The 16,629-nt window shown below is 38.4% G+C and overlaps 1 protein-coding gene across 13 annotated transcripts in view; it reads left to right on the forward strand.

Moving 5' to 3' along the window:
- Positions 1-16,629, forward strand: part of APBB2 (amyloid beta precursor protein binding family B member 2) — a 179,423-nt gene that overhangs the window by 100,761 nt on the left and 62,033 nt on the right. For 6 of the 13 annotated variants that reach the window (XM_027731626.2, XM_027731624.2, XM_027731628.2 and 3 more), the window contains 2 exons: positions 10,914-11,122; positions 16,154-16,216. In XM_027731626.2, the coding sequence (XP_027587427.1) occupies positions 10,914-11,122; positions 16,154-16,216 (272 nt within the window). The remainder of the gene's footprint in view (positions 1-10,913; positions 11,123-16,153; positions 16,217-16,629) is intronic. The other 7 variants (XM_027731627.2, XM_039385014.1, XM_027731634.2 and 4 more) reach the window with 3 other exon arrangements.

Below are 16,629 nucleotides of genomic sequence, written 5' to 3' on the forward strand. Positions count from 1 at the left end.
TATAGACTGAATCTTTGTGTTTTGTGTGATTGTTCCAGATTATATTTGTTCATGACCCAAAATTCATCATCTTTCCTGTGGGTGGTTTGACACTAACATAGCAATTCACTTTGAGGGGACAGGAGAATCACTCTTTATTTTAGAAGGGAAATACATTTTTGTGAGGGTAAGGAAGGCTGGACTCCATGCTGTCCTTGGTGAGCTGCACAGTGTGTCTGCCGGCGCGACAGAGCATGTGCAGGCTTCACTGTGTGAGTCTAGCAGTCTCTGGGCTGGGATGGCCATTTAATTTTTCCTCTTTAGACCAAACAAAACCCTGCTTCTGAAACAAAACAAAGTAGTTTAATATGGTATGAACCCATATGAACACAAGATCATATGCTGCAGTTCTGCTTTCTGTGGGGAAAAGCATGGGAAGAAGAATTTCTATGCCCAAAAAAAAGAAGTCAGAAAAGCAGATGCAGATTGCTGCTGGACTGGTTTAACCCTGATAGCTAACTTGCAATACCACTTGACTGATTTTCTAATGATGATGAAGATACTGCTCTTGATGAATTATTTGTTGCTCAGAGTCCTCCATAGTGAGGAGGTCCTTTGGGGTGCATTCACACAGAGCATGATCACAGTGAATTTAGGCCAAATTAGAGGTACAGTCTGCTGTGTTTTGAACTATTGTTAAAATAAAAGCTTTTGCCATCTAGTGGAAGGAATAGAGAACTAGCATTTCAAATAAGCTAGAAACTCACTGATACTGGTCATACTCTGTCACCCTCACTTTGAGCACTGAAACAGGCTGCCCACAGAGGTTATGGAGTCTGCTTCTGGAGATACTCAAAACCCACCTGGATGCAACCCTGTGTAACCTGCTCTAGGTGAACCTGCTTTAGCAGGACTAGATGATATCCAGAGGTCCCTTACCAACCATTCCATGATTCTGTGGTATGCAAAGTCTGTTTATAAGCAAGAGTAGATCATGTTCTAGAACACTAGCAAATTATTCTGACTTCTTTGGAAATTACTTGGTAGAAGTCTTCCAAGGTATTGGTGCATCTTATTCAGATAGTATCTGATTTAAGCACAGAGTTGGTGAAAAGGGCTTTCATTTCTATGCTGCCCTCATTTGTCTGGGACTCCTTTTCATTCCACCCCAGATGGTACCTGCTCATTTCTTCTTGGACCTTGCATTGGCCATTATGCTTTGAATGCCTCTATGGTGGCTCACTCCTCCCACCAGTAGGATAGGGAAGAGAACTAGAAGAATAAAAGTGAGAAGAAGTGGTGAATCAAGATAAAGAAAACTTTATGAATGAAGGAAAAAATAATCATATATAAAAAGTGCTGCAAATACTAGCACCAAAAGACCAATGCCCAGCCAGTCTCTCTCTGGGGGCAGAGAAAAAGAGAAAGTCTCAGCCCTATACAAGCACTGCTCAGCAATAACTAAACCACTGGTGTGTTTTCAGCACTTTTTTGGTTGCAAATTTAATATACACAGTACCTTACAAGCTGCTTGTTTCGTGGATAGGTGTTTTTGTTGGTGAACAGGCTAGTCCTCTTGTGTTTACCTATTTTTTACCCATTTTCCAAGAAGAAATGTATGGACCTTTCCTCGCGGTCTTACAGCAGCACTTTTTCCTACTGCTGCTACTGTTAGTATCAGCTCCTGCAAATGCGAGCTGTGGCACTGGTTTCTCACAGCTTCACCTCTGGACCTCAGGCTGTATTACTCCTGAGAAAACAACTTGGAGATCCCCAAAATCCTCCCATTTAAACAGTACAACTGGTATCATCCTCTGCCCTTATCCAGGGCTGTCATCGACAGTTCTTCAGAACCCTTCTGCTGAAGTCACGTGCCTTTGGTTTTCTTTGATTATTGCACTGTTACTTTGGTCCTTATATTAACAGCTTGGGCTTTCATTGTTGAAAGGGAGAAAAAACCAAGACAGCAAAACAAATGGGTTTAGTAGTAGGATTTTTTTTCCCCTGAATGTTGACAAATCTGCTTTCCTCTCTCTTCCTTAAGGTAGTCATCTCTGCTTGAATGCCCCTTATGCTTGTAGTAACTTATGATTTATACAGCAGGACAAAGATCACATGACATGGGAAAAAAAATAGAGCAGGCAATTCATCCCAAGCTTCCATAGAATTTTTAAGATGTCAGTCTTTTCTGATTATGATTTATGTTACAGTTGATCAAAATAGCAATTCATTTTGGCACAGATGTTGTCTGGTTACATGTATGCCTGTAAATGCCACATTTCAGCACATTTTCCTGGAAACTGTTAGGGAATCTTCCTCTCCCCAAACACACGTGGCTGGTTCAGCAATTTGGCAAGGAGAATGACAGGGTTGTCATGACAACCAGCTGCATTCTGTGAGCAAAGATGATGACAAATGATCAGCTTCTGGATATTTATCGCTCCCTGTTGAGTAGTGTTCCCCAAATTAGACAGACTGATTTATAATTACTTGTTCTGGTGGTTTGTGTATTTGGTGCATTTGTTTCTGACATAGCATTCGTGCTTCTTGCAATGATGGCCATCATTGGTATGAATCATGAGAGTAGGTAATACCACTGATTTTGTTGTAGAGCGTGGCAAGTGAGGAGAAGAGTTATCTTTGGAGTCTTCTTTTTATTAAACCCAAGCAACTTACACATGGAGCCCACTACAGAAATAAATGGGATAAAAATACACAAGACCTGTGTTCTTTCTATTGTGCTGTTGAATGCAGAGTGCTCCTTGAATTTTGTTTGTCTTCACTCTTAAGACAACGTATACTTCCCCTCCTTTCCAGTGCCTGCCTTGATCTTCAGGGTACTTATGGGGTGGGGGAGAAATATGCTTCCTTTAGGATCAGATCCTGGATCTGCTGAAGTCATTGGCATCTTTTCAATAAGTCTTCAGTTTCTTTGGCTTTCTTTTCCTTTAGTTTTGCTTTTATTTAGAAGACAGAAGGAAAACATTGTTATTTCAAGATTTTGGAACTTCAGAAGATGAAGAAAAACTTTTCCCCATCCCTTTCCTTTTTAATGAAACCTTTTTATCCTCCTGTCTTCCCAGTTCCTTTCTTGTGCTTCCCCTTGTTTGCCCAGGACACAAGGGGAAGCACACATGTGATATTCTGGGCCAGCTCTTCATTATGCTTCATCCCAGCATTGAAGACAGACATCAGATATGAAGCTAGTGGTTTCCCTTTGGTACCCAAACACTAGGACAACATGTTGTTGGATCCTGTTGTCATCCTGTTCTTTGCAATTTTTGACATAGGAAGCTTTGGTGCAGATCTCTTATTGCAAACAAGGTGCTCTTGAGTTTGAATTCTTTCATTTATATTGTGTATGCACTGCTGGAATGTGAGTAGTAGGAGGGGCAGAGATTTGGAAGTGGATTTGTAGATTTATTATTGACCAGTTTATTCTTTTAGATTTGGAAAACTATGAAAGTGTTCCTGTTTGGACCATTATGCTTCCAGCCTGGACAGTGAACAATGCTTTTCAGTTAATCTTTTTACCGTGGAAATAACACTTTTGAGATGGTGGTAGACAATCAAAGTCTGGATCAAATCCCATGTTCGGATGGTGACCCTTTTCTTTGAAGGATCTTTACAGAAGAAAAATTGTTACAAAACAATCGTAAGAATTGAGATAACTAAGCTAGAAGGACAAAAAAGGGAGATCTCTCATCTTTATCTCTGTACAGTATGGGTGTTTTATTACTTAACCTATTTAGATAATGTAGATCAAATGTGTGCAAGTATTGTTGAGCCTTACAGACAAGAGGTCTCACTTGGTCATTCTGCTACCATGCAGTGAAAGGAGCCCTCCTTAGCTGGAAAGACTGAAAATCTGGTGCTTCCACAAATCCAGCAGAGCTGCATTTGCATTATCTGTGCATTCATATCTGCTGCTGCTTTCAAGTAGGAGAAATGAGGTCAATATGTGGCAATTAATCCCTTGAAAAGCAAAGCATGTGTCCTTTTAATGATGCAGTGATACTGCTCAGATTTCCCTGAATATACTTTCTTTCCTACTATGACTCTATTTCTCTGCTGTCTCCCAATTTTCAAAAATGTACTTTTAACCTGTGAAATAACACAGTTAAAATTGTCCTGTGGCATAGGTGCTATTACTATGCACCTCCCAGATACAGAATTTCCAGCACTCTGATGACTTTGTACAGCATTTTTACAGTCTCTGTTTTGAAGTCATGTGTGCTGCCAAACTCAAGCCCTTCAGGACTGCATTTCCTCTTATTCAAGAGTAGTCTCTTTGTTCATAAACTAATGCCCTAACCGTGCTGGTTGGTGGGATTTGTTTTCACCTGAAGAAGAGCTGTGCATCCAAAATACATGTCTGTTTTTCAAAGTACATCTGGTTCAATACAAAATTTTTTGTGCTAGACCTTTTGCCTTAACTTAAGAGTATTTTTTTCAGGAAGTAAGTTTACTTGTCCTTTAGTGAACCAGGTTCCTTCATGCACAAGGACCTAAGCAGAGAGGCACTGACTCTGGTCTCTGTCCCAGCACCTTGCTTATCATCACCATCAAGTTCTCTTTGAAGTGGAGATAACACCTAGTTGCTGCTTTTATTCTTTTTTTGTTAGTCCAAAATGAGAAAGTTTGTTTATTACTGTCTATTTTAAACTATCCGGTACTTTTTAAATTCAGAGAGGGAAGGAACTCGATTATGTTCCTTCCAAAAAGGAGTGCTCGGATTTGTTATTGAAATGATGTGGTATATCTCTAGTCTTTATCAGTGAAAGATCATGATTAATTGAGCACAAGCACAATGTCATACCAGCTGGGTTTTAGTCCCAGACCAACTTCTGACAATGGTGGGTGGAGTCTTTGGTTTGATTTATGCTGATAGATACAGGTTTTGCTAAGGATGGTGGACAGACCAGTTTTCTACATAACAGAATTTTAGTCATTAGAAAATGAAGCATCTGATTGATATTCTTCCATTCTGCCTTTGTTAGAGCACCAAATCAGCCCTATTTGAACATTTTACTTCAGTGTAGTACATTCTAAAAGAACAGATGAGTAATTATTAATTGCTGTTAAATTAAAATATATTGTGTTGTATCTGTGCGTTCCTGTTCTTGCAGAAAGTGCCTCCAGAGCTCCTGCCATTCTCTTTACACCTGTGTTTGTCTCTAAATGACTGCCTTTGGTGTCCGGTGAAAGGGATTTCTGGCTGTGCCTGCAGAAGAAAGCCTGAACTAGTTAAAAACTGTTTCAGCTTCATGGCATTTAGTGTCTCTAATCTTGAAATATCCACAAATTACATCAGCAGAGGATGGTACTGACATGGTCAGGAACAGCAGCTGGAAAGCTGTTGAGATGCACTGAGATGCAGAGCGTACTATTTGCATCTGTTGTGATGCCAGTGATGTGACCCATACTTGGTGAATGTTGACCTTGCCTTACACAGGGTGCCTGTTCTGAGGAAACTGTTCATGGCGTTGCAAAACGATGGAAAAATAAATGTTCTCCATTTACTGCACAACTTACTCTGCTCTTAAAGAACCTGCTGAAATGCTTTAGTTTTAATTTCTGTTTAATTGAACAGGAGCTAAAGAGTGATTCAAAATTACAGCAATTTGATAACTATCCTTTCCCCTGAAACAACAATAACATAAGTGATAAAAGTACTAGTTTTACCACAGAGCTTGGTCACCAATTACATATGCTCTTCAGTGAATTATTTATGTTGTTTATTACCGTTTCTTTGCAGTAGCATAACACTATTTCCTAGATGAGCCTCAGATAGTAAAATAATTTTAACTTGAAATAAAAACATAATTACAAAATTTTTAATTATTACCCCAGACTTAGTATCTGAACTACTGCTACAGCATGGAATTTATTACTGCTCTATATCAGGTAATTGGCAGAGGCTGACATTTGGAGAAGGGAGTTACAAACAGAAATATATTACATTATGTGGACTTTATCCTATCTTATTTAGAATACAAAATGTGTTCACAAGGCTCTCCTAGTCAAAATTAGCAGTTAAATATCACTGTGTTTATGGTTTTCTGGTGGTACATGTCTATTACTAGTTGTTTCAAAAGAGTGAATTAACAGTTTCCTTTTGTATAACAGACTTCATTTTTCTAGTATTTTTGAAGTTTTAATGATACCAGGATGAAGGCCGTATTTTTTATTACTGTGTTTTTTTTATTACAGGCTTCATGTTTCAGCCATTCAGGCAAAAAATCAGAATCAACTGTGTATTTATTTATTTATTTATAAAACTATTTATACCTTTCAAAAATATCTTTGTTACTTTTCTAAAGCCTTACTGAATATTTTTAAATTTGTTCTTTCACTTTAATTTTTAAGGAGAAACAACCAACTAGTTCCCCATTTGATGTTAAAAGGGAATGGACATTGCAGCCACTGCCCTCCCGTTGGACTTTCACTTCTGATTATTTAATTTTTTTTCATAATTTTGCCATTCTTCTAAAAATATTCCGATCATCCCTGTGTTGCTGAGTCTCTGAAGACATGAAGCAAAGGCTGCACGGTGGGGTGCAACAAGCGAATTCCTCTCTCCGATTTCTGCAGAGACCAGTTGCAAAGGTTTTTGGGCAGAAGCCATGTCCCCCATAAGAAGGGACTCTATCTCCAACTCTTAATCAAGCTTTAGGTAGTGGGGGAAAAAATCTGATTTCCCAAGGGCCTTTCCAGGTCCTGATGGAGGCAGGAAAGCCCAGTTGGTTTTCCTCAGATTGAGTTAGCTTCTTCTTTTAAGTCACATCTTTCATGGGTTTATGCAATCTTCCATTTTGGTCCTCAAAATCCTCTACTGCGTCTCCTTTACTGTAATCTTTGTTCACCAGAATTGGGTCATGCTTTTTCTGTAATACCATCTCCATGAGTAGCTGGTTTGGGGATCTTCCTCCTGTATGGACATGAGTTTAAGCATCTGTCTTTCGTAGGATAAAAATCCAATCCTCTGTTTGCGACCCCTCTTTTCACATGACTCTGCCTGCAGAAGACCAGCTGTGAATGTCTAACTCTGTTTCAGCAGTCAGCTGGTGACAGCTCACACGAATCTGAGGTAGCTTTCCAAGCAGCGGATTGCTGATGAGGACTCACCGGCATGTCTGTGCCACTGTGGGCAGATCTGGGATGAGAGCTGCCTGCCTCCCTAGTGACGGCTTTCATGCACCCTGTGTTTGGACAGGGATGGAAATTGAGGTGAAGGGTCAGCTGCAGGCTGAATATCCACTCTCCTGCAATGAAGGTTGACTTTGGACTTCATCGTCAGGGTGTACCTAGGCAGTGGGGCCACCCTCTTCAGTAAGGGCTTTCTCCCTTGAGAAAGAGATGGCTTTCAAAAGTTTGCAGTGTGGTGTGAATCTGCATGGTGCCTGGGTAAAGATATAACTCATTCCTGTGCAGAGTTTTGAATTGGTTACATTTTAAATTAGTTTTTCAATTGATAAGAATTTGTCTCTTTCTTGCTGTAGAAAGACAGCTTACACAGATAATATGAATCAAGGTTTCTTGAGGAAACCCAGTGTCTGGTTTCTCATACAGCTTAGTTAGAGTGCCTCTTTTATTCTAGTTCAGTGTTGTTTTTTCTTACTCCTGTTGCTTTATGCATTTCATATCAGAAATGTCTAATAGTATAGCCTTTCAGGGGATCGTGGTTTACTCTAATAAATGTGGTAGGTGAACCAATCCCAGTACAAAAGGATACATTCTTTTTGTGAATCATGCTCTAAAGTTCAAAGCAATGATACTTTCAAACCCAGAAGCTTTATAAGAAATCATGAGGTCCTGGTTCATTGGCCTTTCATCAACAAATGCATAAAGAAAGGCATAGAAAAGGCCAGGAGATGCCAAGTAGAATTTCATCTCCTGGGGATGACTTGGAAGGAATCAGAGAAAAGTTCCTGATCACTGCAAATCATTTGCCACTGAGGAAGCACAAAGGACTTAGTCATCCACAGACCACAAGGAACTATTTCCATTTAATGTTTTTACCTCTAAAACCTTGCAGACATAAGAGCAATTCTCACTTTCAGATTAAGTCCAATGTGATCAGTTTTATTTCCTACTGGATTTGTTTCATGCACATTGTTTTATGTCATATCAACAGAGTTGGATTGATGTACAGCTTTGCATAACAAACATGAGGAATGGTATTTCAGTATGAGCACATCCCATCTGTTGCTTTCCTGTTCAGCCATGCTTATCAGATGGTCTGAGGTCAGTCTCTCTGTGTGAGGAGTACCTGCACACCAGCAACATGCCTCTTGTGCACAGGCGTATATTGTAGGCATTTTGTGTGGAAATGCAGCCCTTTGAAAGTCCTGAGCTATGTTAAATGAAAAAAACCCAAAATTTAATTCCTGTTTTATTTCCAAGCATATGCAAACATATTTTGGTGTATTTATTTTTGTTAATGGATAAGTTTTCAAAGTAAATTAGTATTACATCCAGGTGGTATTTTCTTACCTGAGTGCTCCCAGATATTTTACATTATTTCCTTCCAACTGTTTGTTCACATACAAGATCATTTCTTCTTTTCTAACTAAGTGTTGCAGGAATCTTTTTGGTTTAGGTCCCTGGGTTAACAATTTTTCTGCTGTTGAGTTTTGTCTGCTTTTACTTGAAAGTAATTCTTTGTTAGGTCTTTCTGGTACTGCGTGTCATGACAACAATAAATAACAATAAGCTGGTTCCTCTGCGTGTTTGGTTGATTAGTTTGAAATTAGTAGTTTAATGCAGCCATGGCATAACACTTTCCTGACTGGATATTTGAATAGCTGTGTATGCATACGTATGTATGTATAGCAAGGACACTACCTTAAGTGAGGAGAATAACATTTCGTGTCCTAGCAGTGTTGAAGTATGGCTGTTTAATTCTGTAAATGGTATGAACCTGAACTGATCTGAAGCTCTGCCTCTCTGCATAATAAAGACTTATTATTTTGCTATCCTGGCATGCATTACCCAATATGTATGTTCTAGGCATTATTGCGATATTTTGGAATTTTATGAACTGGTTATTTAAACTTATCCAGGGGTATCTGGAGTCACAGATATTGCCACACATACTTCAGTGTATGTTTAGATATTTGATCACATTACTTCTCGCATGATGTGATCAAATTGTAGAAAGTGTTTTGTGTTTAATTTCCTTTTATGTGGTTGAAAAGAGTGCAGTTGAGTTGTTCAGTTGGAAAACAAAAATGAACAAGGTTGAAGATGAATGTCCTTTAAAACATGTAAGACCTTGGAGTCAGGAACTATGTATTTAAATGCAGTAGAGGCTACAACAGGGGACATTTAGAAGCAGGTGTTTAGAATATTTGAGAACTTCTGGAACTGAATATATGAATGTTGCTGATTTCAGATATTGGGCCACGGGTGAGACTATTGAATTTAAGTGGAATTATATTCTCTAGTATTTCTTCTGCAGAATTTGCTTAGATTATTCATCAAATGGTAAATCAGTAATTTAAGAACTTTTAAGTGATTCTGGGGAAGAAATAGTCTGGTTCGTGCCATGGAGTGTAAGAGTTATTTTAAGTTATCATGCCCTTTGTATGTCTGTGTGTATGTGCATAAATGCGGGTAGCAGAAATGAGACAGATTCAGAAATAAGCAATTGTGATAAAACACCTAGAAAGAGGCTTGAAGGTTAGACTAATAAGGAATTTTTAATTCCAAAAAGAGATTAAGAGCAGCAATATAACAACAAGTTATTTATTATCTGTTGCCCACTGAAGGAGTTTTGAGGACTGCCTTTGAAGGTAAGAAGCAAGTTGCTGGACTAGATGAAACACTGCTCACTGGTATGGTGAGCACTGGTATTCTTGGGGGTTTTTCTCACTCGCTCAGTTCACTGTGCTGCAGTCAGCCTTCATCATCTCTGCTCAAGTGCTCGTGGAAACATCAGTCCAGGAGGTTGCTTGTTTCTTTCTACAACTCGATGTTCCTTGGAGTCGACCATAGCAGTCGGTTAACAGCATGTACCACAATAACACAAACAAAGCAGTTTATCTGGGAAGTTTAGAAGAGCACTGTCTCCCTTCCCAGCCTCTGGAAAGCATATACCCAGCAGAAGGTAACTGCCTCTGCTGGGGTACAGCTGGTTTGCACAGAAGTGGTGCCCCTGCCTTTCCAAAAAGACAGGGCATGCTTTCCACCAGTGACATCTCTTACATGCATCTATAATTCCACGTGAATCTGGGAATGTCTCTAATTACACTATGAATTGCTGGTGCATTCCTAAATTAGCAGGAGGTTTGTCGGTAGCGCCCGTATTTAATTTCTGCCTTGGCTTTGTGAATGAGTTTTTGATGGTTTCTTTTCTACCCCATTGTAAAACCAATTGAAAACAGTATGTTCGTTTGTGACAGTGAGGGTGTGTGTGAAATGATCACTCAGTTCTCATGTTCTTGTTGTTTAGAACAAACAGTCTTCTAGATGTTGAAAGTCAACCCAGTGTGGTTTGGTTGGTTGGTGTGGAGGGGTTTCTGTTACGGTAAGCTGACTTTTATGAGGAGAAATACATGCTCATCAATACTGCTGCCATGCATTGAGAAGGGAAGGTGCTGTGATGAAGAGGATAGAGTACACCACAATTCCCAATATTACTTTCTATGCTGTGACTTAAGGTACTTGAAGCTAAATCTTACTAGAAGAGCTATCTGATGATATTGGATAGTTGCCATATTACAACAGGTCTTCAGTAAGTAGTGCCATTTTTTCCTCTCTTTATATGCCAAAACCAGACTTTGTCACATTACTTTGAGCTTCAATAATTTACTATGTTCTTCTGTTGTTCCTTTACACAAGAACTGTACAACAGCAGTACCAGCTGTGCAGACCCATGGAAGAGCTGTTTGTGTCTTTGTGTGATTCTTTTTTTTTCTTCCTGTTCACAGCAGATATATGGAGTGATCATTCATTTCAGACAGACCCAGACTTACCACCAGGCTGGAAAAAAATCAATGACATTGCTGGGATCTACTACTGGCACATACCTACAGGAACAACTCAGTGGCAGCGTCCTGTGTCCATCCCAACAGATCTCCAGGGCTCACGAAAAGGATCTCTTGGTTCCATTACTCCGTCTCCTACTCCAGAAACTGAGGTAACATACTGTGTCTTCTTGTGGGCTGCATACTGTAAAGAAAATTGAAATAACTTTTTGAACTTGCAGGTTTAACTGTTAGCTAAACCGGCCTGATAATGTCCCAAAGTGTAGCTACTTTTTGATAATGCATCGTAAGTATGTATTTTTTGTGTTCATTTTGTAATGGTTTTGCCTCATAAAACACTGTAAACTTTGGATATGTAGGATAAAATCAAACATGTCTCAGATAAATTAGGCAGTGACTGATGAGTCACTGATGAATGTGAAACTTATACAGTTCTGTAGCATATGCTGAAGCATTGCTGCATTATTTTGATACAGGATACATAAAACTTTTGCACATTATAGTAGTCTTTTGGCCAAACTCTTTGTTGGCATCTTCTTTCTTTTTGGTTCATTTGGTAAGAGTATCACAAAAAGACATATGAGTCTTCATTTGAGACACTAGTTCCTTTACAGCGTGTTTTCTATTGAATAAACATGAAGTGTTCTCAAGTGTGGGTCTCTGTACATCCTGCCAGTACAAAATATCTATCAGTGTGTTGCAGTCAGTCTTTAACTACAGACAGAAAAAAGTGCACACTCTCCTCCACATGTGCTGAAAGAGCAGTATGTGATACTGCCTTTTAAAATAATCCTTTCAGGCACAATCCACAGGTTTGTTTGGTGTCATGTAAGTAGAAAAATAAAATCAATTATAAAGAAGAGTATGCTACAAAAAATACAATCACTTTGTTTTAGTATGCTGGGGAGACATCTGTGGAATTAAATAGTAATATAAAATAAATTTGGTGTTAAATTAATTATTTTTCATACTAACTTTTCAGGAAAATGTCTGCAGCTTTATGAAATCAAGGGAAGTCTTTGTATTGGCTTTGCGTTTTTGATCAGACAATCCTTAGGGGTTTGTTTTTTAATTCATTTAGATACAGCATTTCATCTGTTCTTGATTTTGTTCATATGTGCACCACACTAATTTAAATGGAAGTTAAGAGGTGTTAAGGATGTTCAAGTATGTATTACCATCTTGCCTCTGAAACTTTTATCTTTTATAGCCTTAAATATGCACAGTCTTGTTCGTTATTTTAGAAAGACTACTCCAACATGTTCAAAAATGCTATTCATAAGACTTGCAACTTGACCACCACATTTCAGTTATGGTTTACGTCAGTCAAGCTCCCATGTAATGTACTGTGCACTAGGCATGCTGGAAGTTATTTCTGAGAGGATTCATGGAGAAAGAACTGCAACTGTTACCATTCTAGTACAAGAAAACAAAAAAAAATCTAGACATACTGAATGTAAATTGCTGCACATGTTTCCAGTATAAATTCCTGTAATGTACACAAGAGGGATATAACTTTACCATTATTTTTCTTACTCTAAAATGTGGAGAATAGGACTTTAATTAGTAAGTTATAGATGCTTTTCACAAGACCCCAGAAATTAGGATGGTTTGTAAACTGCAGAGGAAAAACACATATTTTCATTTCAAATATTTTTTCTACTTCTGTTTAAAATGTCTTTACAATTAAAAATTCAGACCTGCTGGTAATGTATCAGGTGTACTTTTAGCCTTTCACAATTTTGTTTGCTTTAAGTGAATAATAGTTTGTGATTATAAGTAACTATCATTAGTTCTCAGCAGCATCATGGAGAATACAAAATGTATGAGTTGGTTAGAGCATTGTGCTAATAACAACACCTAGGTTGTGGGTTCAGTCCCTGTATGGGCCAATCACTTAAGAGTAGGACTCAGTGATCCTTGTGGGTCCCTTCCAACTGAGAATATTCTGTGATTCTGTGAATCAGATTTTAATACAGTATAGATATATTAAATAAGACATGTATGTGATTACATAGTACGTTCACCTAGGTTTTGATATGGCAGCTCTAGTCCAGCAAGGAATTTGTCCCAGCAAAGATTTAGGCAGTTCTGCGGCAGCATCAAGACCATATACTGCGGCATAAAAGACGGTATGGAAAATAAATACATTCGCAAAATTTGTGTTGATATGATATGATTATTTTTATGGTAGGTGTAGACAAAGGTTTTTTACAGGTTTCTGCATTCATTGATAAGCATCTTAGCATTATTGAAGCAGTACTGGTTTTTTAACTCAGAGGTTACTAAGATAGAATTGCAATACAGTACCAGCAGACTTACACTAACAGAGTTCAAAACAAGAGCATGAATTGAGCTCTGGACTTTGTCCCCTGCCAAACACAGAAACTGCTACAAAGAATAGGCGTAGCTAGAGTTATAATGGGAACTGTTAGGAAAAGTCTTGCATTTCTTGAAACCACAGGTTTGGAGCTTTATTACAGTGGAACTGGAGGAAGAATGCTTTGTGATTCAGCTGGTTCTGAGCAGAACCCCAGTACAAAGTAGTGAGAGGAAAATTAATCACAGTGTGTTTTTAAGAGATAGGGATAGGTAATGAAGTAATTTTGACAATATCAGCTGCCATGAATTTTTAGGGTTTTGTCTCTCTGCAATTGGTACATGCCAGCACTGAATCATCTCCAGGTCACTTGCAGGTGATATTTGTTTCAGTACCTGTTTGCTGCACTGCAGCCTAGCCCAAGTGCTCCTCCTCTCCCTCCCTGTGAAGGATTAATACAGGTGTCTGTGATGTGGTCAATCTGACATTTCACATAAGATGTGGAATTTGATCTAAAATAGGGACTCCCAAATACCTTTATCCCAGTACTACTACTGGCTGCACCAGCTGTGGTGGAGAGCTTCCACCTCCAAGTTGAATCCACATGTGAGCTATGTACTGCTGGTTCTCTCATTGCTGTGCTCCAAGATAATCTTTTTGGAGAGGACTGGTTTAGCTCATTCCCCCCATGCTGGAATTTGTATTGCTTTATTATTAAAAGGTTGGGGGGTATACAGGTTTTAGGCGTATGAAAGAGATTAATCTAGGATTGAAGAGTGGCATGGGTAGCATTTCATACCTGTCCCAATAGGCTTCTGTGAGTCCATAAAAATCCTTTATCTAGGTCACATTTGGCTGTGAATCATCATGTGCTAGTTGTGAGGTGAGTTTATTTTGGGCTCTTTCAGCTTTTGAGTTTGTCAAATAAACATTTAGAAGCACTTTTTTCCCCCACAGTAACATCTTTTTACCCTTTGTCTTGTTTCCTCTTTTTTTTCCTTCATTTTATTTTCTTGTGTCCCTGTCTCTTAAATAATGTAGTATACAGAAGCTTTGCTTCATTTGTTAGAATGTGGCTCACAGCTGAAGGCAGTCCACAAAGAACAGATCAAGTCAGCCATTTTTATTTTGTAGCTTACTCTGGATATTTAGCATAAAGAAAAACAGTTATTACTGTTGAACAGAGAATCAAAAAGAATGGGTAGGACAAATGATGCTGTAATGCATACTGATGGCAAAAAGCGTTCTAAAAAGGAAAAAAATGTGAAAATGTCTTACTTTTACACAGGCTGCAAGGCATTTTTTCTTTCACAAGATGATAAGTAAATTTCAATCCAAAGCAATTATGGGTTAAGCATTATGCGAAAATCCTGCTGATTTAACAAAAATGCTAATGAATGCTAAATATGAATAACCTGTAACATTCCTTCCCTTCCTCCACCTCAGAGGCATGAAAATGTATTTTAGTTTTGCACAGCTGTTTAAATTTGACTTAGTTTTAGATTACTCTTTTCTCTTGTGTGTTGCCAAATTACTTCCTTTTTGAGTCCTTGTCTTTTGTAATGTTCTCTTCCAAATTTTAGAACTTTTGCTGCCTCTTTTCCATTTCCTGTGCAGAGAAAAAGCTGTAGGGTTTAAGTTTCAATAAGAGTTTCTTTGAGATTATGTCAGAGTTTGGTGAAGGTAGTTTGTGTCTTATAGCCTGACTCATCCCAGGCCTGGATCACCTCTGGAAGTTCTTCTGTAGTTAACATAACCACTAATAATTAAAGAAAAGGGACTTGGTAGGAAAAGCTAACAAATCAATTAATTCGTAGGCATGTTAGGGAAGGGGTACTCATGAGCTGCTTTTCACAAAATAATTCCTCCGATGGGGGTATGTTGAGAACACTTCTGAGGTGAGAAGTCTACCCTGCATAATATTAATGGATTGGGCCAAATTAACCACTTCATCTTGGGGCTGAGCTGGACAGCCTGGGAGAACTCATCTTAAAAGGGGAATTAATTTCAGGAATTCTTGATTTGGTGCTCAACAGTCAAATCTCCTGTCCCACCTGGCTTTTGTTGAGGACTGTGGGATTTGTTTCCTGGTGGGGTGGAGGAGAGAGGCAGCTCCAACATCAGCTGTTCCTCTCAGACTTTACAGGAAAGGCTGAATCTTGGGTTGTTGTAGTGCTAAACGCACTGCTACTTGCTTGATTATACCAAATTTTTGAGAAATTTGAATAGAAAATGAGAGGGTAGGTGCTTTGTTTCGCTTTGGTTTGTTTTTTAAAAAAGCTGCTAGACTTCTGAAAACTACTTTTTCAGCAAGAAATCTCTGCACTCATTACTAATCCTCCTTACCTTCCTTGTCGTTTTCTTGTGCTTTCTCTCTAGAAATATTTTATTTTTGCCTTGTATGTTTCTTATCTTCGTATATATTGCTGTATTTCAGTATTTCTAGTTCCAGTAATGTTAGGGTCTTCTAACAAAAATGCCATTCAAATGGAAATCCTAATGTTTCCCCTTAATTGCTGTTTATCAAAGGCTGTAGCAGCTGTGGCCAACATTCATATTCAGATTCATTTTGCTTGCTTTTAAGATCATAGTTAAAGAGTAATTTCATTGTCTGTTCCTAATTTATATTAACTTTCCTTGTTTCAATCATTTGTTTTGGTAAGTAACTGTTAGAGGCATGTCTTCTCTCCCCTTTCCTCCAAATGCCATAGTATAGTGGAGTAAGTAGTTGAAGTTTGAGGTGATCTGTTCCCTAACCCATCCTGTAAATATCAATGCTAACAACAGTGTCTTGTGTTTTTTTTTCTTTTTCTTTTTTTTTTTATCAATGTGCTTCTTCCTGTGTGAATAATTATGTGTCTAGAAACAGCCATGGAGTGATTTTGCTGTACTGAATGGGGGAAAGATTAATAGTGACATTTGGAAGGCAAGTATATTGTCAGATTTTAGAACCTTTAATACTATTACCCTTGTTTTTTGCATGGCAGTGGCTGTTTTTTTCCCCTTTTATTTTTCCATGAATGTCATTCATAACCTAGGCCAAAGTGAATGGGGGTACTGCTAGGGATGTCTAGCTCACAAACATGCTGCCTTTTCTGATCTTTCCACTTGGAATGGATTCAGTCTAAACTAGCAGGGCAACTGCCATGATGTAACAAATAAGATGCCTGCACTGAATGAAATGCAGCTTGAGAACTATATGCATGCCTCTTTTCAACTTCAGCCAGAAATACTATCGCTTCTTTGCAGGGAGGATTTAATTTCCCTTTGAGATAAGAAATAACATGATGGTGTATTTAATACTATTTTAATAGTATTAAAACTATACTAATAGCACTA

Source organism: Pipra filicauda, unplaced genomic scaffold (assembly GCF_003945595.2).
Source record: "Pipra filicauda isolate LSUMZ 115617 unplaced genomic scaffold, ASM394559v2 scaffold38_size3968069_pilon, whole genome shotgun sequence".
Taxonomy (NCBI): Eukaryota; Metazoa; Chordata; class Aves; order Passeriformes; family Pipridae; genus Pipra; species Pipra filicauda.